The sequence below is a fragment of the Amblyomma maculatum genome, chromosome 1 (assembly GCF_055883805.1).
Source record: "Amblyomma maculatum isolate TAMU_Amacu chromosome 1, ASM5588380v1, whole genome shotgun sequence".
In the NCBI taxonomy this organism is placed as follows: Eukaryota; Metazoa; Arthropoda; class Arachnida; order Ixodida; family Ixodidae; genus Amblyomma; species Amblyomma maculatum.
Window position 1 is genome coordinate 432482140 of NC_139344.1, and position 25235 is coordinate 432507374.

The 25235-nt window shown below is 43.3% G+C and overlaps 1 protein-coding gene across 1 annotated transcript in view; it reads right to left on the minus strand.

Moving 5' to 3' along the window:
- Positions 1 to 331: 331 nt before the first annotated feature.
- The window catches only part of LOC146209406 (4-vinylphenol methyltransferase 2-like), a 30099-nt gene continuing 5195 nt past the window's right edge, over positions 332 to 25235 (minus strand). Inside the window, exons 2-4 of the mRNA XM_084600096.1 lie at positions 22371 to 22716; positions 18734 to 18890; positions 332 to 769 (exon numbers count right to left, since the gene is read on the minus strand). Of these exons, the coding sequence (XP_084456222.1) occupies positions 600 to 769; positions 18734 to 18890; positions 22371 to 22716 (673 nt within the window). The 3' untranslated portion in view covers positions 332 to 599. The remainder of the gene's footprint in view (positions 770 to 18733; positions 18891 to 22370; positions 22717 to 25235) is intronic.

A 25235-nucleotide genomic window follows, 5' to 3' on the forward strand; every position in this document is an offset into this window, starting at 1 on the left:
TTGTCTATTCCAGCCAACCTATACGTTAGTTAGAGCCGCATTCGCGTAAGACAAACGAATAATACCCTGTGTATTGTTTCTGAGCACGGCTTATTGAGGAGGCAGTCTTTTGTGAAGTGCGTCTCTTTTACTGCTGTAGCGTGGCAGTCGGGTAAGCGTCACTACAGGCACTTCTGCTGGCTTCGGATCAGTTTACCTTGAAAGCTCGCACAAGCCAAATGTGAGAATGATGACGACGCTGTACGTCCGTGTAGTTTTATATGCACGCTTCGTAACCAAACCAGATGCAACGAAGAATACCGCGAACATTTTGTGGCTTACTGACCGTTTATAATGCTCGGTATTTTAGGTAGCGACACGGTCAACGGCCAATCACATTGCACTAAGCCTTTACATTGGCTAGTCAAGAACGTTGTGTGCAGTCATCTGTGATTACATATTGTTACAAAAATGTTTGAGGGTCATTATGATTGACAAAAGTTTATTCTAGCACTAAACAGACGCCCCTGTTCTCCAGCAGATATTAGTCAATGCTTTTAATAAACGTTTTTGACCTCACTGGCGCAGTTTGTTGAGAACAAAGTAGGATGCAGTCAAGCCTAATCGAAAGGTTTCTGCGCGTGGACAACCACCACCTTCCGGTCCATGTCTTTTCCTTCTTGTGTGTCGGCCCAAAGCTTGTCCGTGTACTCAGTTACAAACTTCCGGAGCTCTTCCTTCTCTTCATCATTGAGCAGGGGGTAAACGGGGTTGAAGGACAGAAGATTGCCTGAAAAAATATGGACGAGATACGAAAGTATTTTCAACGCGTTCACACTTCCATATTCTCTTCTAAATCTAGTTGTGCTTTCCCTCCGATACCCTGGCCAGTACAGCCTAAACTGCCATTAATGCGGCGAAAGAGCCAAGTACGACCACTCTGGAACTGCGCAGATTATCCGCCCCCGGATAATCCGCTGGAATACCCGCCAGCGGATATTATTTACACAGCTTCCTCTTCCTGAGCGATGGGGAACCGGGCTTGTCGGCTTGGAAACAAAGTCTTATTTACTGGCCAATGAGGTCGCTACCAACCATTGGCTAACGGCCATCAAGCGCGTCTCTCTTCCTACATGCTCTGAACGGCGAAAAAATGTCTTACAATGAAATACATACTGCATTTTTCGTTTTCCGTTGAAGCTGTCTTGAGAACAAAAAATAAAGCTTTGATCTGTTAACCACTTTTCTCTGCATAATGCACAGGATGCCGACAGTTTGCGTTTGCAATGGCCAGGGCACGGAGCTGCATTGGGTGTTCGAACACAGTTTTATATATTAAGCAAATGTTCCTCTACCGCGCCCAATAATTTATTAGAGAAAAAAAGCAGATGGGGTAATGAAAGCTCAACAAATAGCTACAAAGCGGTCAGGATCGGGTGCGAATTTCCTGCGAACGAAGAGCTGCTTCAGATTTATTTTGTTTATTTATTTATTTAAATACCCTAAGGGCCCAATTGGGCATTACATAGGGCAAGAAGCATATAAAAATGGTTACATAAAATGCGCATGGTTTCATGTCATACATAATACAAATACAGTAATAACAATAATGAAAGAACAGTGTGATTTGTTTTAAAATTTAGCTCAGTATTGTACATTGTGGGCGTGGTAAAGTATGCCAAAAACCAAAAATTATGTACATGTATAAGGCCGCCAATGGTGCAAAGCCGGCAAATTCAAAGCGACTGCGGAGCTGCGCTAGACTCAACAAATGTTAGTAATCATGAACGGAAAGATAATGCTTCGTTATTGGAAACACTGCTGCTTGGTGAAGCATTCCCCTCCTTTATAGGCAAGACTAATGGGGAATTGTGATATTTGTTTGTGCGGGCAAAAACTGTCTGAATTTTATGTGCATGGTCGGTAAGAGATGATATGTCATATGCTGCTCTGATGTGCGTGCACGCGAAAGATGAATTTGGGCAGTAGAGGGAGTGGAACAACGATAGGCGAAAGAATTTCCTTCGTATATCAAGGTCGAGAAGATTTAAGAATTTCCTTAATGCAGTGACGCTCTCGTATGGGGATTCAGTTCAATTCAGTCGTTCGGTCGTGTCCGACTCTTCGTGACCCAATGGAAAATGTCACGCCACGCTTTCCGGTCTCTCACTATCTTCATAACATCACATAACTTCATCTGCAGTGCCTCGAGGATGGCATCTAACCATCGCGTTCGCTGCCTAACCCTTCTCCGGTGACCCTAAACCTTTCCCAACATCAAATCTTTCTCCAGCGACTCCTCTCTTCTCATCAGATGACCAAAGTAGCTGAGCTTTAACTTTAGAATTTGACCCTCCAATGAGCAGTCAGGGTTTATGGTCGACAATATCGACTGATTTCATCTTCTGGCAGTCCAAGGAACTCTCAAATCTTCGCCAGCACCACAATTCAAACGCGTCAATTCTTCGGCGGTCAGCCTTTTTCACAGTCCAACTCTCGCATCCATACATCACAACTGCAAAGACCTTAGCACGAGTTATACGGATCTTGGTTGGCAGACTAATGTCTCTGCCCTTTACTAGGCGGTCAAGGCTAACCATCGCTCCCTTTCCCAGAAGCAGGCGTCTCCTAACTTCATGGCTGCAGTCTCCTTCCGAGGTGATCTTGGAGCCCAAGAAGAGAAAATCTGTAACAGCTTTTACTTCTTCTCCATTGATGCTCCAGGACTTGATAGGGCGAGACGCCATGATCTTTGTCTTTTTAATGCACAGTTTAAGCCAAAACTTCTCACTCTCTTCTTGTACGCGCATCAGAAGTCTGTTTTGTTCCACTTCACCTTCTGCCATTAAAGTGGTATCATCCGCATATCTAAGGTTGTTGATACGTTTTCCAGCAATCTTCACTCCAGCTGAAGACTCGTCCAGACCGTCCTTCCTCATGATGCACTCTGCATATAGGTTAAATAGGCAGGGCGACAGTATGCAGCCTTGCCTCACTCCTTTCTCAATTGGTAACCAATCAGTAAGACCATGCCCAGTTCTGACTGTGGCCTCTTGTCCTTCATACAGGTTCCTGAGGAGACAGATGAGGTGAATTGGAACTGCCATCTCTTGGAGAGCTTGCCACAATCTGCTGTGATCTACGCAGTCAAACGCTTTCGGATAATCAATAAAGAAGAAGTAGATGGGTTTCTGGAACTCTCTTGCTTTTTCCATGATGATGGGGATTACGACCGTAGAACGAAGTGGGCTGCCTTATTTTGCACAGATTATATGGAGCTGGATAATGCGTCTTGCTGTGGATGCCATACTACGGAACAATGATCTAAATATGCTCGAAATAAAAGTGCGTAGGGCTGTAGCCTGGTATCAGGGTGAGCTAAGGATAGACGACGTTTGAGAAGGCCTAATTTTTTCAAAGATTTGCTAGTAATATATTCTATGTGGCTATGACAATTGAGGTCCGCGGAAAGAACAACGCCTAAGTATTTGAAAGATTACGTGCGCTCAATTAGACTGGTATTTATATTATAGCGGGTAACAGGAGTTTTACAAGGTTCTGAGGAAATCATCTGTTTGGTTTTATCGGTTTTTATTTCCATCTGCCAAAGACTACCAATTACCTAGCCTATCTAGATCTGTTTGCAGGGCAACAATATCGTTAGGATTAGATATTGCCTTAAAAATATTACAATTGTCGGCAAAAAGGCGTGTGGAGGAGCTAATTTCTTTCACGATGCCAATAATATAAATAAAAAGCAAAGGTGGGCCTAAAATAGATCCTTGCGATACACCTGATTTAACATGTTTAGGTTCAGACGTAATGTTATTCGCATATACCATTGTTGCCTGTTTGATAAAAGTTGTTCTATTCACTTTGTAGTACTATGATCAAGTTGTAAGTTTAGTGTCCACACGCAAAAACTTCTTGCAAAGCTCGAATGCCAAAGTTTGTTGAAGAAACATAAAATTGAAATCGGAACTCCATTCGAACATATTTTCATTTGCAGCACATATAAAGCATTAATTTCGCGAAAAAAGAAGGTGATGTAATGAGAAGTGGCGGGGGAAGCATTTCAAAACATTTTTTCCCATAATGCAAACGCTTCCTGTAACCATTGAATGAAGTCAAAAGGGGAAGCTTATGAATATCTGTTTTTTACCGCGTCTCCACAGGCATGATGCACGATACATTTTGCGTCTAACTAAAGTCATTACTATTGAGAAATCCGCCAAAGACAGCCATAGAGGGAAAAAAGTAGGGGTGTAAGTGTAAGAATATTCGGAAGTTTCGAATAGCGAATCGAATATCATAATATTCGATTCGTTAAACGAATCAAATAGTGGTGAAAATTTTTCGAAGCTGTTCGAATGTATATCTTCGCAAATTTTCGAATAATGTTCGAATACTTTTCGAATAATTGGCACGAATTAACGTCTCGGTTACCTCCAACCGTTCTCGCGAAGGCAGCGTCAGCTCCGAGCAGGCACAGCTTGCTGCCGCAATAAACCTACGCGAGAAGCAGAGATCACCGTTTTAGGGAGCCTACATGCTTCAGCGTGCCCGCGACACGGTCCATTCGCACGGAAACATTCTTAAAGATTGGGCATATCACGAATCGCGGAGGCAACTTCTCGTAGTCGTGAAATATTACAGTCCAGAACCATTTGTTGGTGAATATCCCTAGTTACATCATGATGCCCAAGACTGCCTTTATTTTGTTCCCATAGTTAAAAACTTTTTTACGTATAGTGCGGCCATTGCAACATGCCCAGTGTTGCATATACTCATTTAAATCTTTGTGACATGCGCTTTGTTTCACTGCATCTGCACTACTTCTAATGTTCCACCTTTTGCGATATCAAATTTTATCTTTGTGAATGGTCGTTTCTCATAACTGTTGCAACAAGTTTCAGTCATAGTCATTAAGGGCTCAAATAAAAACTGTAGATTAATCTAAACATGTATCTGCATTTTCTGTGTGATTTCCCCGCAGTGTTAGAACCTTAATCTAGTCAAGCATTTTTAAATTTTTGATGACTAGTGTGAGAAATCCTTGTCTTAGTTGATGTGATGTTGTTTTACTGATGCCATGTTGACAGTACTTAATTTCTAGTTGTGCATTCTAGTAGTGCCAGGCTGTACTTCTAGCCAGGTTGCATCTAGTAATTTTATTAACTCCTGCCAACTCCACTTGACTTTACTGAGTGCTATTTTCTTTTGCTTATGGCTCTGTGCAATGTTTTTGCTTTTAAATATTTAGATTTTATCTCGCCTGTAGTCAAGGTTGATGCAGCTGTACATTGTTGTGCACTATATATTAAACGGCATTTTGAATAAAATTGAATTTCAGACACTTTTTAATGTTTTGTAGTCAACGTACAAATGCTATGAACATAACTTGCAGAGTATTCGATTGGTATTCGATTTGCTGCTTTCACTTTTCGATTAGTATTCGATTCGTTTTTTAGCTACATTATTCGTATTCGATTCGGTAGCAACAGTGCACTATTCGTATCCGATTCGGTTTGGAAAAAGTACTATTAACACACCCCTAGAAAAAAGGTTAAGGTAACACCCGTTAGCACTTGTAATGTGTTTCCATTCTGGTGAAAATAATTAAACCAAGACACCACTGAACGAGGATTTATTTATTTATTTATACAAATACCTCACAGGTTCCAAACATGGAACATTGTGTGAGGGGGAGGGGTTACAGTGTATCAAAAGGAACAATGGTACATAGTTTAAAATACAAAAGGTAACAGTTATACAGGACTGGAACTGCAAATAAGTATTAGAGCATGCATGGGAAGTAATAAACAGAGGATTATGACATTATACAATAGTTAGCGGCATTGGACGAAATCAACCTGACACAGTGAACGCAATATAAAAAAGTTATTCTGACTGCAAAAAGGTACTCAATTCGTTTTTGAATTTTAGTGGGTCAGATATGTTAGCGATGCGTTCGGGAAGACCATTCCAACCCTTTATAACCCGTGGCAAGGCAAAGAAGTTAAATGCATGTGTTCGGCCGAATAGACGTTGAAAACTTATTTTATTATTCAGGCGGGCCCCGCCGGGGTGGTGCAGTGGTAAGACGCCCGACTACTGTGCCGGAGTTCCCGGGTTCGAACCCGACCGCGGCGGCTGCGTTTCGATGGAGGCGAAACGAAGTGGCGTCCGTGTGCTGTGCGATGTCAGCGCACGTTAAAGATCCCCAGGTGGTCGAAATTACTCCGTAGACCTCCACTACGGCTCCTCTTTCTCTCTTTCCACTTTCATTCCCACCTTCCTCCCTTCCCTTACGGCGCGGTTCGGGTGTCCACAGAGCAAGTGTGACAGTTACTGCGCCTTTCCCTTCCTGTGAACCAATTTATTTATTCAGGCGGTGAGAGGTGCGAGTCGGTCTAGTAAGTGGCACTGTTGATGCATGGTGGCTGTAGATTAGTTTGTGTAGCAAGCAGATAAGCGCGATATCCCGACGTGATTGTAAACTTGTGAGCGATAAGGACAACTTGATGTTAGTCACGCTGGTATGGCGGCTGTAATCATGGTAAATAAAACGTGCTGCACGGTTTTGAATAGCTTCTAGGGATTTGATTAGATACTCTTGATGTGGTGACCAGATGGCTGATGCATATTCTAGTTGAGGACGAACGTAAGTTAGAAATGCGAGCTTACGAGTAGAAATAGGTGCGCTATGTAGATTTCGCTTTAGATAGCCGAGCGTGCGCGATGCTTTGGCGGTTATATTTTCAATATGCGTCGCCCATGAAAGATTTCCGGTAAGATGAACGCCGAGATATTTATAAGAAGATGTGCGGGTTAGTGAAATCCTGTTGAGTGAATAATTGTGGGTTGAGAGGGAATGCTTCCTACTGACTGTCATTATTTTGCATTTTTCCGTGTTAAGTGTCATTTGCCATGATCTGCACCAGTTAGTTACGTACTCCAAGTCCTGCTGAAGGATGACATGGTCAGTGAGAGAACGGATTTTACGATAAATTATGCAGTCATCAGCGAACAGCCGAACTGATGATCTTATGTGAAATGGGAGGTCATTAATGTATATTAAAAATAATAAAGGACCGAGGACGCTACCTTGAGGAACGCCAGATGTGACGTCGCTAAGGGGAGATGAAAAGTTATTTAAAAGAGTGAACTGCTTGCGAAATGACATAAAGTTTCTAATCCAAGAGAGTGTTAGGTTGTCTAAATTAAGCAGTGACAATTTAGCTATGAGGCGACAGTGGGCGACGCGGTCGAATGCACGAGAGAAATCAATGAATATGCAGTCAGTCTGGCAATTTTCGTCCATGTTCTTAAAGAGGTCAGTAGGAAATTCTAATAATTGTGTATCACAGGAAAACCCTTTTCTGAAACCGTGTTGGTGTGCGAAGAAGAAACCGTTTCGCTCCAGGTGGAAGGTAACGTTAGATCCAATGATGTGTTCTAGTAATTTGCATGGACCACTTGTTAGCGATATGGGGCGGTAGTTACTGACAGAGTGTTTGTTACCAGATTTATACACGGGGATTATTTGACCAATCTTCCAGTCATGCGGAATTTCGCCAGTTTCTAATGACTGTTTGAAAATATGACAGAGGATGAGGCTAGAGGCATCTACAGTGTGTTTTAGAATTTTGGTATTTATTCCGTCTAATCCTGAAGAAGTAGATATTTTGAGACTTTTGATTAGAGATGCAATGCCTTCTATAGTGATGTCTATTGCACTCATGAAAGGGAAATCGGTTTCTTGTGGGCTAGGTAGGTTGGAATGGTCTTCGTTAGTGAAAACAGATGTGAAAAAATCATTAAAAACTGTTGCACAGCTGTCCTGAGGAATGGGACATCCGGTTGCATCCAGTAAAGAAATATTGTCGAACGTGCGTGATGGGGGGGAGATGGTTTTCCAAAATTTGGCTGGATTATTTTTCATGAGCGATTGAAGATCATGTGACAGAAATTTTCGCTTCGCCTTACGGACGGCATGGCGGTATGATGCTTCACATAACTTATATTGTGTTTTCGAATACTGCGTGCAAAGTCGCTTCGCTGATTTAAAAAGGCGTTTCTTCTTGTTTTTTAATGTACGAAGTGATTTGTTAAAGCAAGGTTTAGATACGTTAACACGAAACGTTATTAGAGGAATGTAATTGCGCACGAGTTCTGTCATTTTTTCCTTGTACAAAGACCAGTTTTTGTTAACAGATCGGGAGGAAAAATCGCGAAAAACTGTTCAGAGAAACATTCCAGACCACGATTTATAGCGTTGAAGTCAGCCTTGTTATAATTTAGGATTTGTTTAGGTTGAGCGCGACGTGAAAAAAAGGAGCATTAAGTGATAACTGTAGAAGTTTATGATCGCTGAATCCTTCATCAAAAGTAATGTGCCTGACCCTGTGCGGAGAAGTAGTTAAGATAAGGTCTAAAATATTAGCTTCTCGTGTAGGATGGTCTACCAACTGGACAAAAGAAAAGTCTAGTGTAAGTTGTACGAATTCATTGGAAGCAGAGGAATTACAAGATAAGTTACACCAATCAATGTCAGGGTAATTAAAATCTCCAAACAAAAAGATGTCAGACTTAGGAAACTTATTTCTAATGGCAATGATATTGTCATGAAGGTCGGGCACAAACTTAGGGGGACTGTCTGGAGGTCTGTAGCAGACGCCCAAAATAGAGTTACCCAAACGGGATTCTATTGCTACCCATACGATTTCTACTGCACTAGGGATATCGATAAAAAAAGACTGAATGTTATCTTTAACTGCGATTAATACTCCACCACCTTTTTTGTTCGTCCTATCTTTACGGTAAATTTGAAATTTATTGCTATCTGGCAGAACTTCTTCGCTACTAACGTCAGGGCGCAACCAAGTCTCTGTTAAAAGCAGTACGTCGCAGTGGCTATTATCGAGATATGAACATAGTTCAGTGCGTTTAGGGAAAAGGCTACGTATGTTAGTGAATGACAAATGGAGCGGCGGACATGGAATGATATCGCTAGTTGGCTGGACTGGGGTATTGATAACTCGATTGGTTTTACGTCGTGGCTATCTTGAAACTTCGGTTACTTGGTTAACATCAGTGTCATAAATATAGACTAAATCGCCCATGCGAAGTTTATCAACACTTAACTTGTAGGCGGTTTTTTTGGACTTCGCAAATTCTAGCAGTTTTTTCCTGGCTAGCCGTGTATGAAACGAAAAATCCTCACGTACAGCATAATCGGTGTCCTTAAACTTCTTCCCATTTTCCAGAATGAGATTCTTATCCTTAAAGAAGGTAAATTTAACGATGATTGGGCGGCATTTGCCAGCGTGGAACTGCCCTAGACGGTGTGCTCGTTGAATTTGTGTTGGCTCGAGATTTATTTCAAGTTTATCGCGGCAAAGCTCAATTACTTTGCTTTCTGCAGTTGACCAAGTTTCAGACGACTCGTCCGCCACGCCAAAGAAAAGCAGATTCGATCGCCTTATCCTGTTTTCGGCGTCTTCGCATCTCGACTCAATTTTGCGAAGCTGCGTGCCAATGGTACCTAGGGTGTTAGGACCGGGCGCATCCTCTGACGTGGTTTCCTTCGTCTTGGATTCAGCAAGGTCTACTTCAGACAGGAATTATTTTAGTTACCTGTTATTCGAGACGTCGTTTTACGCTTATTGTGTATTAAACCAATAATGACTCGTTACTATTTACTTGCTTCGAATGATATCCATGTTGAGAGATAATGCCGGTTTCCTTTTGCAAACTTACTAAGTTCAACGTAGCTACCCCGTACCGATGCAGACAAAAGTAAACGGAGAAGGCTTCTTCCCACTAAAACGTTTTCACGCGTTGCATAATTGTAACTGGCAGTCGTGGTATGTGCGAACAGATAGTAGACGTCTGTGCCCTTTCATTTGGAGAAATTTTCTTATCTCCTGAATAGAAGGCTTGATATATAATTTGAACGGAAAAGCGTGCTCCGTTTACTTATGGCCGCAGCTGTACCTATTGTGCATTTAGTATCTAAGGTGTCAGCATGTCAATCTGCGTGCAAATATTTATTCTTCATTGCAAGCCCTATAAATAAGCTTTACAAACTTGTATTTGTTTATTCCATACACAGGGATATGTAATCATTTTTTACAGTTTTGCGAGCATTACTGACTGCTAAATATGGCACTAGCTATATAGTGAACACTTGAAAGAACACTTTCAAATATTCTTTATTATAGTAATTTCATTATCGATGGAACGGATTAATATAACTTTTCTTGTGGCGTACAAAGTTATCGTTTTTAATCAGCAATCTCATTTACAGCGGAAAGTTAAATGTATTGGTTCCTGTGTCCCCCTAGTTTATGCGACATTTTTTTAGCTGCTCTGGATAAGGAACTTGCATAGTTGCTCTTATCAGGACCCATTTTTTTAATTTTAGGTGTGTGGACGATTATCTTACTATTTTATCCACTGAAGCTTGCAACCCATTTCAAGCTAATGTGTCCAGTATTAAAAATGTACTTTTAGCCTCATAGGTCGTGGCCTACGTTTTGCGCATGTGCTCTCAGGCGAGAGAAACCTGCATTCTTTAGACCTACGATTAGTGTTGCAGGCGGACAATTTATGCTGGGGTTACTTGCCCCAAACTGCCAAGAAACTGTTTCCTTTCAAATTGTCGCATTATAAAATTGTAAAGCGCCCATCACCTCTTTATGCATGGAGTCCTTTCTTTGAAAGTACTCTCCGCACAAAATGCTCCCTAGCCTAGAAAGTAAGACTGCCAGCCAATTGGATGCTGACTCTATTTGCGAGTGTTCATTGCCGTCGCTGAATCCCCCCTCTGAAAAACAAAACGCTGCACCAGTGAGAACATTCCCTAAGCACAGGACTCCGCGGTGAAACCTTAAGTTATGCCCTATGTACACAAAGTGTCACGCATTCTTAAGAAGGTGGCTATCAAACTCAGTGTACCGCTAGTTTTTCGGCCCCTAACGAGCTGAAAGCTTATAACCCGAATTTGTGGGGATGAATGCCCAGAGTGCAGGTTAAACCTTCAGCGTACTTTCATCCACCACGTGGAAGCAGGCTATTACAGATACTCCTGACCCGCAGAAGTCGGATGGTTGCTTCTGGCCCTACAGGGTTGGAGCTGGTAGGTCCTCGCCGTTTGAGGTGGGGCTAGCCTGCCACCGGTGGTTGTAGCGGTTGTACGCCGTGATTTCAACCGCCACCATTTCGATGGCGGACGACGGTCATTGCGATGCGCATCTTTATCTTTTTTTTTATTTCTTTCCTTTCTATTTTCTTCTGTCCGCACGAGGCAGATGAGCTGGCTCAGCAACAGAGCCAGTAGCAAGCCCATGCATTTTCTTTTGCTTCTTCCCACAGCCGCAACAACAACAACAACCCGCATAATGTACTATATATTGGCCAAATGGGGAGGTGTATTATAGGCGGCTTGCAAAATATGCCACTTTGGTCAGTCATGTCACGACATGCAAGCTCGAGGCTCGACTAGGAAAGGCGAAACTTCTATGTAGAATTAAGAACAAAGAGGCTAGCCTATTGTTGGGAGCCTTTCATATAGCGAAAATGAACTCCATATGCGTCAGCGGTACGGTACGCTACGCCAGTCAACCAATGTGCGGCGGAGTACAACTTTTTGTGTAAGGGTGGTGCGAGACGATAAGTCACGGCTTTAAAAACACACGTCGAGTGAATGTGAGCCTGTTTGCCTTATGAATGTGTGTGCCTTTCTTATGCAATAAGCAACAATTGGAAGTTGACGCCTGTCCCTTGTCCGTTCGTTGCTCTTTTGTGTATTAATGTTCTACGCCAAGAAGTTTTCCCAATTTTCAAAACATAAAATTAGCAAAGACTAGATATTTATCCTAATAATCAATCCACATGTGTGATTAGCCCCACTTGATTCTTGGAAACTTCACCATCAATAGTATGCGATCAATTTTTAGAGGAACTCTTATGTGACCGTTCAGTGGCTTAGTCGTGTCGCCTTTGGTGCTGTTGCCGGATTAACCGAGTAAAAGAAGAGTCCCGAGCCATGCTGAAGTCACGAGTCAATACAATTTCCTCAGAAGGCAAGAAGAACCACGACCTATGCGTCACTGACTCGACGCTATTCATTGCCTTTTCGGAAAAATTTTGATTGACTCGCTAGAAAAATAAATGCTGATTTGTAACTGCACATACATATATACGCATTTTTCAAATTCATTGCTGCAATAGTCAAAGTCAAAGTTTATTTCCCATCTAACACTACAAATGGAGGAATCGTAGAAAAAAGCTGCCCATGGGCAGCTTGATGAGTCTACAGTCCTAATTATTGGCAGGGAGGCAACACAAGAGTTCATGCAGTTTTAAAAACAAGCACATCAAGAAAGTCAGAGAATACACGAAACAGCAATATGTCTACGTAATGAAACTTACACCATGTTATTCAAAAACAAATTATGTAGTTCGCGACATGGAAAAGAAAACAAACCGAGGTTAATGTGCATATACCTATTTAGAAAAGATGGAAGAGTGTACTGAAGGCATTCCCTACCAAGATTTAGTCGAGGTGTTGCCACTGTCCATTCTTCACCACGTGTTGTTGGATAGACTGATTCATTTTCCATAGTTCTGCTAAATTCTTAAGATGTGTTACAGTATTCCTGATTTCTGTCTTAAAAGTAACACTGAGGCGATATTTATAAAGATTTTGTGCTTTAATAACTCTAGAATGACAAAAGAAAGCTCCATAATCCATAACTACAGCGCAAACGACAGGACAGAGATGAAGGAAGGACACCTTTATCTTCACAAAGTGTCGGACAATCTAAAAATAATTGGCAAACATGCAAACTTTGACGTCGTCTTTTCGACGCCCAAACGATTGTCCAGCCTGATTAAGAATATAAATTCAGAGAATAATGAATCGCTCAAGTGCCCGATAAAGAACGGTAAACAATTCGTGCCTTGCCAGGAAGGGGTGGTATATTCGCTGCCACTGTCTTGTGGTAAGCGATGCATCGGCCAAACTGGCCGCTATATTAACGAAAGACTCAAAGAAGATGAGTATAATGTTTCACGTGTCGCTATCACTGGCCACGTGGCGAAACACTGCAGGCACTGCAATGACAATGAAGATGACGATGATACCAACTTCTGTGCGCCAAACTATAAGGAATGTAAAGTGTTAGGAAAGAACCGTCAGTCGTTAGTAAGGGAGATAATAGAAGCTCACTTAATAGAAAGGCTCTCAGAAGAATGCATCAGTGCTTCATCTGTCGCGTTGTCAGAAAAAGAAAGACGGTACCTTGATTGCGAATATTGGCAAGTGCCTGCTCACTGATTATGTTGTATTCACTCGCATGTGATTTGCATGCTGACACCTGCCTGAAATACTAGTATGTCATTCACGCATGTAAGTGTGCATCGCATTCTTTCTGGCCGCCAGGGAGGTATTTATACCTGCTGGCATCCAATAAAACTTTAGCTGTTAGTCAGCGCTGTGTGGTGTCCCTCCTTCATATCTGTCCTGTCGTTTGCGCTCTAGTTATGGATCATCAAAAACACCAACTCGCTCAACAAATGCTTTTGTCGAAGAGAAAGCTGCACTTGGATGTCGGAATGGTGAATTATATGTATTTCGAAGATACTTTTTTTGCATTAAATGAATACGCTCAAGGTTAGTGAATGTTGTAGTGCCCCACAATAACTGGCAATAGTTTAAATGCGAGTTGAATATTGAATTATATACCAGCATCTTAGTTTTTGTGGGAAGTATGTATTTTAGACGGCCTGTAACACCAGTGATTTGAGCTTTTTTTTTCAAGATATACTAGACATGATAATTCCATGACATACTGGCAGAAAATATAACCCAGAGGCATTTAAACTGCTCAACTATTTCTACAGCCCGCGAGTTTAATATATTATCGTGCGGTGGGATAACTGTTTTTCGGCCTAAATATGACAGCTTTGGTCTTACTCTCGTTTATTTGCATCAGGTTAACTGCAGACCAGACTTGAAGAGCTTTCATTGTGGCATTACATTGTTTGATAGGTTCATGAACATTTTAACCTGAAAAAAAAATACGCTCATATCGTTGGCATAGATAAAAAACTATATTATTACTAATGTTGACAGCATTGTTTAGGTAAATATTGAAGAGTAGAGGCACTCGCGCACTGCCTTGGGGGACACCGCAGAAGAGCGGCTTCGGTTCAGACCGTATACCATTTATGAACACCACTTGCTGTCTTAACGACAAATAGGAACTTAACAGTGAGAGCGCTTTTCCTCGGATACCACAGCAGTGTCATTTCTTTAGTACTATTTTATGATTTACCATGTCAAAAGCCTTTGCGAAGTCCACAAATACACCAATGAGAATAGCTTTGTTTCCAACCTACTATATTATATATTCCTTTTGTTGGAGTAATCCAAGTTCAGTTGATTTGCTTTAGCAGAAGCCAAACTGAAATGGTGTTATCAAGTGAAATTTATGGATGAAATTTGACAATCTTAGATGGAGCATGTTCTCAAATGCTTTCGAAAACACTGGCAAAACAGAGATTGGTCTGTAGTTGGCGAAGGCGTTGCGATCTCCTTTTTTGTAAAGAACAACAACTTTTGCTAATTGCATTTTTACCGAAAAAATGGCAGTTTCTAAACACATTTTAAAGATGTGAGCAAGTATGGGCGCAATTATATCAACTACATGCTTGACTGGCCGTATTTGGATATCATCAATGTCACAGCTACTGCTATTGTTAAGATTTGTTATCACCGACACTACTTCCTCTACCATGACTGGATGCAAAAATATTGTTTCATCATTCTGAATTCAAACATATTTGGAAGCGTCAGATCCGGCAGCACGGGTAGCCAAGCTCGTTAAAAAGTATTGAATACATTAGTCAGTTCACGCCAGAAACTTCCTTTCCATCAATATTTAATTTTGTTAATGCAGAGCTCGAACTGTCCCGCTGCAGAAGTGTATTTAATCTCGACCATAGTACACCATTTCAAACATTCTTAACCTGTAGAAGTGACACGTGATAGGCTGTTCGTGCAGACTGCAGTTTTTTAGTCGGTTTATTCCTACATTCCTTAAATACCGCAAGGTCCTCAACCTTCCGGCTGCTCTAACATTTTCTATGCAGCTTGTCTTTCATTTGTATTTCTCTGCGAAGCTCTAGCGTTACCCATGGCTTGCGGATTCTGCGTCTTTTCACACGTGGTACAAGATGAAAGCAGTCGTAATAAATTGTAAAACTTCTCAAATGTAACTCGAATTGAGCATTAGAGAGTGTTGTATTCTTCCTAAAACGTTTCTTTCGATACGGCAAAAAAAATCATTTTCTGAAGCCTTGGAACGTGAAGCAACCAGGCTCGTCTTCCTGCCCAGAATCATAAATGAACGCTTGAGGGGCGAAGAAGGCTTGGCGCAGGCGCTACGTACGCTGCTTGCATTTCCCGTAAGGAGAGGGACAAATTCGAACTGCATTTTCTACTTTACAGTGTCATGCACTCTGTCTCACAAACACAACGATCGCGAAGCAGACAAATATTGTCGTTTTCCTTCCATTAGGCAGGAACGCACGCCGGTACTTGATGCGGAAATGCAGTGTGAACTATGTGTTTTTAATCTCTTGCGCACGTCATCAGTGGCTATGCCGCTTACACTCAGTTCCCTAGGCATTGTAGACACTCGTGTCAGTTTTGTTTGGATAATAAGGTGCCATGTTTTCTAAAGCTGCAGGCTTTCAGGAAGTGAAGATTTTTTGGTTTCAAAGTTAGGGGTAGGGGGGGGGGGGGTAGCTTATGTTCTGTCCAAGGCTTGGAGCTCTGTGTTGGCCGTGTCCAACCTTAGTTTTAAATAAAAACATAACTAGTGAGGTCTTAACAGATATTAAATACAATTTTTTTTTTCATTATATTATCCCAGTTGCTGCTGATATTATGTTCCTATATATATATATATATATTGATACAAACTATAGTCGACGACGAAGCGGAGACAATCAGTGGCTAGTTGACGTAGACGATGAAGTGGTTGCTAGTTGGCGTAGACGACGAAGTTGGTTGCCTGGAACCGCGCTCAGACCGCTGCTCGGACCGCTCTCGGACTTCGGCAGTCTTCTAGGATCAGGGCGTTGCCTGGACGTTTGGCGCAATACCCGTTACAGTCTGGTGGAGGTGCTGGGTAGGTGTTCGGCTCGCGTAAGCGATGACCCGTTCTGCACCGTCTTGCCACTGAATTAGTACTGCACCAACCCCAACGTTGCTGGCATCAGTGTGAACGTCAGTTGCGGCGTTTTCGTCAAAATGGCCTAGTATCGCAGGATTCTGTAGGCGGCTGCAAAGCTCAAGGAAAGCGGCCTCTTGTTCACTTCCCCACAGGAACGGCGTGCCATCTCGAGTCAGTGTTGTTAGCGGTTCTGCGATGCGCGAAAATTCTCGTACAAAGCGTCTGTAATAGGAGCGGAAAACCGGAAACGGCAGCTTTCTTTTCAGGGTCCGGGCGAACACCTTTTGCGCTGACCACGTGACCAAGTAAGCGAAGTTCCTCAAAACCGAAGTGAGATTTCTCCGCTTTGATTGTCAGGTTGGCGTCTCGGAGAGCTTTTAACACAAGGCGTAACCTTTCTAGGTGTCGGTCGAAGGTGGTCGAAAATATGACGACATCGTCCAGGTAAACCAAACACGACTGCCACTTCAAACCGGACAGAACGGTGTCAATCATGTGTTGGAACGTGGCCGGTGCCGAACATGGGCCGAGCGGTAGCTCCTTAAACTCATACAAGCCATCGGGTGTCACGAAAGCCAACTTCTCCCGGTATCTCTCATCCAGTTCTATTTGCCAGTACCCACTTTTTAGGTCTAGCGACGAGAAGTATCGGGCATCTCTCAGTCGATCGAGTGCGTCGTCTATGCGGGAAAGTGGGTAAACATCCTTTTTAGGGACGAGATTAAGTTTTCTGTAATCGACACAGAACCGCAGAGTATTGTCCTTCTTTCTGACGAGAACAACCGGCGAAGCCCACGGGCTTGTAGACGGCTGAGTGACATCGTCGGAAAGCATTTCGGTGACCTGTCTCTGAATAGCTGCTCGTTCCGTTGGAGAAACGCGGTATGGGCGTTGGAATACGGAGCGCGTAGTCTCGTCTGTTATTATACGGTGCTTGGCGACCGGAGTTCGGCCCACTTTGGAAGACGTTGCGAAGCAGTCGGAAATATCTGCCAAGACAGCCGAAAGCAGATCCTTCTGAGCCGGCGATAACTCGGTGTTTATTTCGACAGGTGGCAGAACGTGACGAGGTCCAGTGTCGTCTCGAAGGGCTTCTTCCACGGTGCACAAATGTAGACACTCCGCGACGTCTTGGAGGAAGGAGATCACCGTGCCTTTGACGATGTGCTGAAATTCGTTCGAAAATTTGGTGAGCAGAACGGTAGTGCAGCCATCCCGCAGGTGGACGAGGCCTCGGGCAACAATGAGACCCCGCTCAAGCAGCAGCGGGATATGACCCTCCGCCATGCCCTCAAATTCATAAATAGGTCATTCTGCACGCTCATTACGACACTGCACCGTGGTGGCATCGTGACATCATCCTCCACAATACGCAGAGCATGGCTACAGGGATCGCGGGTGTCGAGGCGTGCCACTGCCCGTTTAGTCGAGAATGTGACTCGTGCTTCGTGTAGATCGATCACAGCACCGTTTGCCTGCAGAAAGTCGAGCCCCAGAATCAAATCTCTCGTACATTCGCGCAAGACAACGAATTCCCCGACGTAGACGAAACCGCGGATGCCAATTCGGGCTGTGCACCTTCCGACCGGGCTAATGAGGTGACCTCCAGCCGTGCGAATGCTAGGGCCCAACCATGGCGTCACAACTTTGCTCAATTCCTGGGCGAGGACGTGGCTCATCACTGAATAATCTGCACCGATGTCAAGTAACGCGATCGTGTCAGTTCCGTCAAGTGTCACGCAAAAATCAGAAGTAGCGCGTCGGATGCTGTCGCTACCCTGCCCCTGTGAGAAATCAGCATATCGGCGTATCGACGGCGGAGGATCTTCAATTTTTCCGACAGCAGCGGCCCTGCCTCCGGAGACCGCTGGAATTAGTTTTACCGGTGTGGACTGGGAGAACGCTGCTCAGTATTGCTGGGGTCTCTGCGAAAGCTTGGGGAACGGTACCGCAGCGCAGATGACGATCCTGAGTCATAGCGCCTGTATCTCCCAGACCTCTGACTGGCCGACAGATGAGCTTCTATTTCGAGCGGTCGTTCGCCGTTCCGTGGACAGGGCGCATCGGGTCCGAAGCCGCGAAATATATATATATATATATATATATATATATATATATATATATATATATATATATATATATATATATATATATATATATATATATATATATATATATATATATATATTTACCTTTGAAACTCCTCATTTGTCGAAATTGTAGAAAGCGTTCAATGAAAACAGCCGATGTTAGAAAGTTTTCGTTCGAGACATCGGAAGCTTTCAGGTGGCCTGCTTAGTATTGAGACAATTATTTCAACAAGTAACTCAGCAGAGTGGAGAAGTATGTACAAAGGCGTCTGCCACCTTTCTCTTACCTGTTTTATTTCGGCTACATTTAGCGCTCTGTAACTAATAAGGGTAGCAGTATTCTGACTGAAATAATCTGTTTTCCCAGTGCTTATAAGGACTGCTTGTAAAGTCGTCCATGTGTAGGATACTCACAGATCAACTCATCTTTAGTGCGCTTCACAGGAGGGTAAGCGAAAACCTCGCAGGCCAGTGGAATAAGGTCAGCCATCTCTACGAGGTCCCTTGCGTATTTCCTCAAACGTCGTACATCTCTGGCGCCAGTTATGGCAGGCAAAAAGTTTTCGATAGCCTGCGCAGAACAGAAGGAAGATAAAAATGACAAGCTTTAATTTTGGCTGAACAATATGAACACAAGAACGGGTGAAGCAAACGTGATCAAAAACAAAGTACCCAGCAGTCAACTAAAATTGCTACCGAAAATTATTCGTCCAGAGTTTATAGTCGCAGCTTGCCGAAAGCCATTTTAGTGTTTTTAGAACACCAAGCAAAAAAAAAAACGAAAGTTCAGTCGGGACGTAAATAGGTCTGGTGGCAGACTCTAGAAGTTTGTCACCAGCAATTTTAGTATTTCTTCCGCCTGCTATCATCTGAGCCCTCCTAAATGCTCGCTTGCTATGCGTTTTTGCATCGTGCACTAATGCTTTGTAACTTCTCTCTTGAAAATGACGCTTATTTTAGCATTGAAAAGGTTATTTTAAAATATATTTTGTTATCATTTGTTTTCTGTGCAAATTGATGAGGGCCCAATCAGCAGCAAATTCAAATGGTAAGTGTGTTACAATCACATGTCTCTACGCTCTACAAAAACATCTCTGAAAGTTGGCCTTCAAACGCTGTCCATTAGGAATGCCTTTTTGTTGGAATAAACTAAAATTAGTAAATAGTCTCATGAAACCTTACTCGTTCCTGATTTTACAACTACAGTTATAGTGTCAGTGCGAAATAATACAACGTTTCATATGACAGATCCCACAGCTGCCTATGTTTTCAGTGTGGATTAAAAGGACAACATATAAAGCGTAAAGGGGGGACACACAGTTTATGGATTACACATGTGCGAGTACATGGACTCTGTGTGGCCATGTGGAATTCATATGCCAAGTATAAAGAAAGACCACAAAAGTCACATGGAGAAATATGAAAAACATGTCGATTTTGACATATTTCTTCATATAATACGGACTCCAGATTCCCATCATTTCCTCCCAAATTAAGACGCAAACATTGAACTTGCGGTTGTAATGTCACATAGGTCATCTGACAAAATCTCCAAACATTTCTACGTGCCTAAAGGGCGGGAACAGCGCATAGCACACCACAGATCTTGAAAATGTGTCGTCATCGACATAGCCACAGTTGCATGAATTGTACCGTTTTGTTCATTCTACTCTTTGTTGACTGGCAGCCTCCGCAACTTTGCTTAATTCGTGCTTTAACGAGGGTACTGTATTGAGTAACGCTGTCGAAAATTATGGGAAAAAGTTGGGAGTGGCTTAACTTTGGTATGCCTGAATATACGTAGAAAAATGTGCGTTTCCCTGGCTGAACTTGTGGTCACTGCATGTTTACCAATGACAGACGTTGTGTACAGACATTTTTTATTATGTTTCTTCACCAAGCCATAGTGGAACTGCTGGCAGCTGACGATGGTGCTCACTCGACTCAAGAAAGAACCAGTACTGTCAAAATATGATTCACAAGAGCCGACGCAGCAAGACACCTTCGACGTATAGTCCGAAACGTTTCTAGACAATCATGGTCTACGCCTGGAGGCTGGACATCCAGATCACGCCACTTTGACCAATTGCTTCAACTGCATATATCATTTCGCCTCCCCCGCTGCTATGCTACAATGTTGTGTCGCCTGTGGATAGGAGTGCCGTTTACAACGCCTATTTCCAACGCATCGGAATGACTCTAACGTGTGATATGTGCAGGTGTGCTTAACCAATTGCGTACATACTTTGTGAATTCCATCATTTTTAGCGTGAGCCTGCCTTCCCAGCTGCTACGCTCCGCCCCTAGGACTCTCGCTCTCTTACACAAGCTAAGATTCTGAACCCTTGGTTGGACGAAACCTTTATAAGAATGGAAAGCCGGGATGGCACTCCAAAAGTTTTTAAAGGACTCGTTTTCTTCAAGACTTGAACTGTGCGCTCTCTACCTCCTTTTACTATAGATCTCTGGACATGCGACATACACCTTTCCTTGTCGCTCTTCCTTTCCTTTTTCTCCCTTTGTTGCCCTCCCAACGTTTAGGGTGGCCTACTGGGCATCACCTAGATATCCTCTCTGCCTTTCTATTCTCTCTATCTCTGTTCGGGCAGCTCCACTGCTCTCTTCGCTTTATTACTCTCATTCTCTCTTGTTTGAGTAGCCAATTGCCAGGAGACAGCCTCAGCATCGGAAGAGTTAATCGTTCCTTGCCTATAGCCTCGTTTAGCAGCTGTTGGACTCTGCTACTCTGCGTCCACGTTAAATGTTGTTATAGAGGCGCCTGTTCCATCGCCTTTTATACGCAATGCTGCGCATGCGACCCACGTATAGGGTGATAGAATGGCGTGGGCGAGGCGGCGATGAAGAGCGCAGCGAACCTATGGAATCTCTCTGGATAACATGATAACGGCGGATGCGCTGAATTAGCCTCTCCCGCTCAGTCGAAATACTCGACTGGTAGCGCAGTGTAGCTCTCGCTACAAAACGGAACCTCAATTTCGGCTCATTCTAAGAAATAAAGGAATTCCTTAAATGTCATTGTTGACTTTTTTCACCTTGCCTGATATGTAGCTTCCAGGAAGAGAGAATCCTGCTCCAATTAGTAATCAACGCGGTATGTTTTAAGCGCAAGATTCGTTTTGAGTTCTTTAAACATCGATTAGAGCAAGCACATTTACAGTGCTGCATCTAGTTTGATTCCAATGAGTAGTAACTTAGACAAGTTGATTGAGAAATTTGTACAGCATGCTTTTAGTTGGACATTATGGTCTGGCAATTTCGTGTTCATGCGTCCTAACTACCGAAATAAAACTGCTTGTCCTAAAGGGCCACTGCATAGAAGCTAAGTGTTACGAAGCGCGTATGCATAACGTTCGGTTGAAAATATGTTGCTGTCATCTTAACAAATCAATTGCGCACTTGTCCTGAGCTTTCACGGAAGAGAAGAAGGTCGGAGTCAAAGCGCAAAGAGAGAAAGGGGTGCCGTTGGGGCGGGCTGCGGAGCGATTTCAACCGTCTGGGGACCCCTAACGTGCACTTAAATTGCACAGCCCACGGACGCCTCTTCGTTTCGCCAACATCGAAACACAACTTCTGGCGGTCGAGTTCGAACCCGGGTACTCCAGAACAGTCGGGCATCTCAACCTCTTCGACACCTTAGTGGAGTCATCGTAACCAAAATGAGAAAGAATGGCTAGGTCACAATTTTTTATATAGAATCGCGCGTATTTTCTTTATTAGGGCACACAGGAGCTCTCAAGGCGAGCAAACGTCAGAGTCCTCTTCGTTAACGTGTTCCTTCCCGCACGTCCATGAGCACTAGTGTGGTCATAATATTGGTTCATAACAATTAATAATTATTATGACTCTAGCAGTGTTCATGGATTTGCGGAAAACACAACGTTTAGTTTTTAAATGAAACTTTCCAAGCGCAATATTTAGCTTTAGCTACTGGCTAAATACAAGCAGTCAATTTTTTTCGAGCACGGAAATATATTGGAGCTTTACTCATTGCTGTTTAGAGGGTAATATATTAGAGTACATCCCAACTTACCTCCCTGTACTTTGCCCAATGCGGATGTTCCAGCATAACCTCGAACAAGTCGTAGAAGTAGGAAGTCGTAAGCAGAACGGTGAAAAACTCTCCCCCAGGTGCCATGAGTTTTCTGAAGTTTTTCATGCCCTGGCTTTGGTCCCTCACCCACTGCAGCATGAAGAATGAGTAGACTCTCTGGAACTGACCCTGCTCCCGCACGAACCTATCTATGTCCCCCATGATGTCGAGCGGCAGGTACTCAATCTTCGGGTGAGGGTATTTCTTGGCGGCGAACCTGAGCATATTTTCCGAATAGTCGGCTGCCACAAGCCGTCGACATGGAGGGAGACGTGGCAGCAAATGCCTGCAACAAGACGGTTGCACTGGCTATGTATTCGCATGTTTGCTTCTTACTCAGGTCGAGCAATGAACAAAGGTCTTTCCGTGTAATTGCAAGAGAGTTGTGAAAAACCCCTTTTTCAACACCAAAGAACCCAGCGAATATCCGCCGTAACATGTCTCTAATGACTTTAGGCGCTGGAATGCCGGCATCCCATTATTGGCTTCTCTCTTGAACGTCTTGGACGAGCGCTTCTATCCTGAACGTAATCCGTCAAGAACTTTATTGTGATCAACTGAAAGCACTCAGACAAATGTAAGCTATCGACTTCCAAGAATGAATTGCATTTCGCTCCCGTTATCTGCAAACACAACAGAACGTCCTGCGAGAACAGCAGTCTGCCCAGAGAATGACAGGGCGCGGAACTAGAAGAAGGAATTGACGCGTAACCAGAAGCCAGCTTTACGACACTTCCCGGCAGGGCACTCAAATTAACCAGTACAAGCAAATACAAAGCCCCTTTCATCAGGCTGATTTCGTGACTGTCAGCACAACTATGGAGCAGTGCGGTTCCTTCGATTAGTCGCTACGAAGTCACATTGAAATGTCAGGCTTGTTTTAGGAAAGGAAATTAAGACTTTGTGAGAAATTCAATGTGCTGCTTCTGTTTAAGATTTGGATTCTAAGTACTAGCACTCTAGATCAATGACTTGGAGTTAGGGTGTCCAGTAAAACAAACTGCTATGGTACTTGAAGCCTTATACCTAATTAAAACGTTCCACAGCGCTAAATAAAAACTAGCACACACAACACACGCTTATGAACTGTAGGACGCGGGAATATTTCGCGCTTCGGCCGCTGCCTTTATGTGGCAGAGAGACGTAAGCAGCCTGATGTAAAAGTAAAATTGCAAGTGGTCGACATTATTCTTGTGTCTTTTACTATGGTGTCCGTCTTTACCGATATCGCATTGGCACGTTCAACCTCTTATGCCATTATCTCCCGCACAATACTGACTTTTACTTTACACTAGCAAAAGCTGTCCTTTTAGCGGTTGATTAGCGAGCGCACTCGAATTGCATGCTCCGATGACCTCTCTCCATTATGTCACCTTTAACAAAAACAACATAATATATTTCGTAGAACCGAAAATGAACATGCAAATGAACGTATAACGAATGTATTTTCTAGCGGGAATCATGTTTAGGCAAGAAAATGAGAAATATGACCCTAAGAGGCAATAATTGATAATTATTTCACAGGAAAGCCGAGGCGCAGTATGTCACGCTTTTTTTTTCTTTATTTCCTGTTAAAAATGAAAAGTGCAGTGCGACAAAGTGAAATTATACTACCACGAAGAGCTCTAGCAAAAAGTAAGGCTTCACAGAGTTTCAAAACCGCTTTGTGTTAGCCAGCTCACTCAAAACTGGCATCCATTCAGGTTTGTCACTTTGAGGATTATATATTGGGTTCAGGTAGTTTATAGTTTCAATGAAATACTCTCTCGCGGACGTCCTCGTACCCACGTCCTCGTGTCTCAAAGCCACTCTCGTTTTGCATACACTTAAAGCAAAGACACATGAATAAGTCATATGACACAGCCCCTTGATTATGGAGAGGAAGGAATCGTATACAATATGGTGTAATTAGCAAATGCTTTTGAAAGTCCTCTGCAGGTTATCCCACAGAAAGACTGCATTCCAGCAGTCAAAGAAAATATGGTCTACGGTTTCCGGTTTGTGGCAAATCAAGCAATTCATCTAAAACAAAAAACAAAAATTCATTTTTTCCTTCACCACGGTTTAACAGTTAATATACCACTGTGTTACAAGAAGGAAAAGCTTTTTGCTGACGACCATACTGGCATCTTTCTATCTTTTTTAAGACATCGTTACCTTCTCCCCCACAGTGTAATGGTCGATAAAAGGGCACTGACGTCACTGACAGGTGCTTTTTGGTTATACATTGAGGTGGTGGTGGTAGAAACATTTACTACCAATAATACAGACGGCGGGGGCGTTGCCCCCTACATTACATTTGAGAGACCCCTCCGTGTAAGGAGGGCCCTCTTAAAAGCAAAAGAAAGCTCTTGGAGGGCTATCCGAGTGAGAGTGCATATAATGATGTTGTGCTGGTCCTTATAAAAGTTACTGGTGAGTAGCGTCTCCCAGTAATATGGGGCCACCTCTGGTGAAAGAGGATGAGGGAATTAGAGGCAGGTAAGTAGTGTGTGCAAAAAGTCGCCAGGTGTGCCACAGAGCTTGCAGGAAGAAGAAAACTGGTCAGGAAAGCGGGCGTGCAGAAGGATGGGGTGTGGGGCTGTGCGCGTTTGTAGGTTGCGCCAATGGGCAGCTTGTGTTATTGTGAGATTCGGGGTAGGGGGTGCGTAAGTCCTCCTATTTTCTCTGTGGTAGATAAGGATATCCCGAAAGGACAGCAGGTACTCCCCGGAATCTTAGGAAGGCTGTTCTTCCCCAGCCTGGAAAATGCGGCCTCAGGCCAGGGAGTGAGCCTCCTCATTACCGGGAAGGCCTGCATGCGAA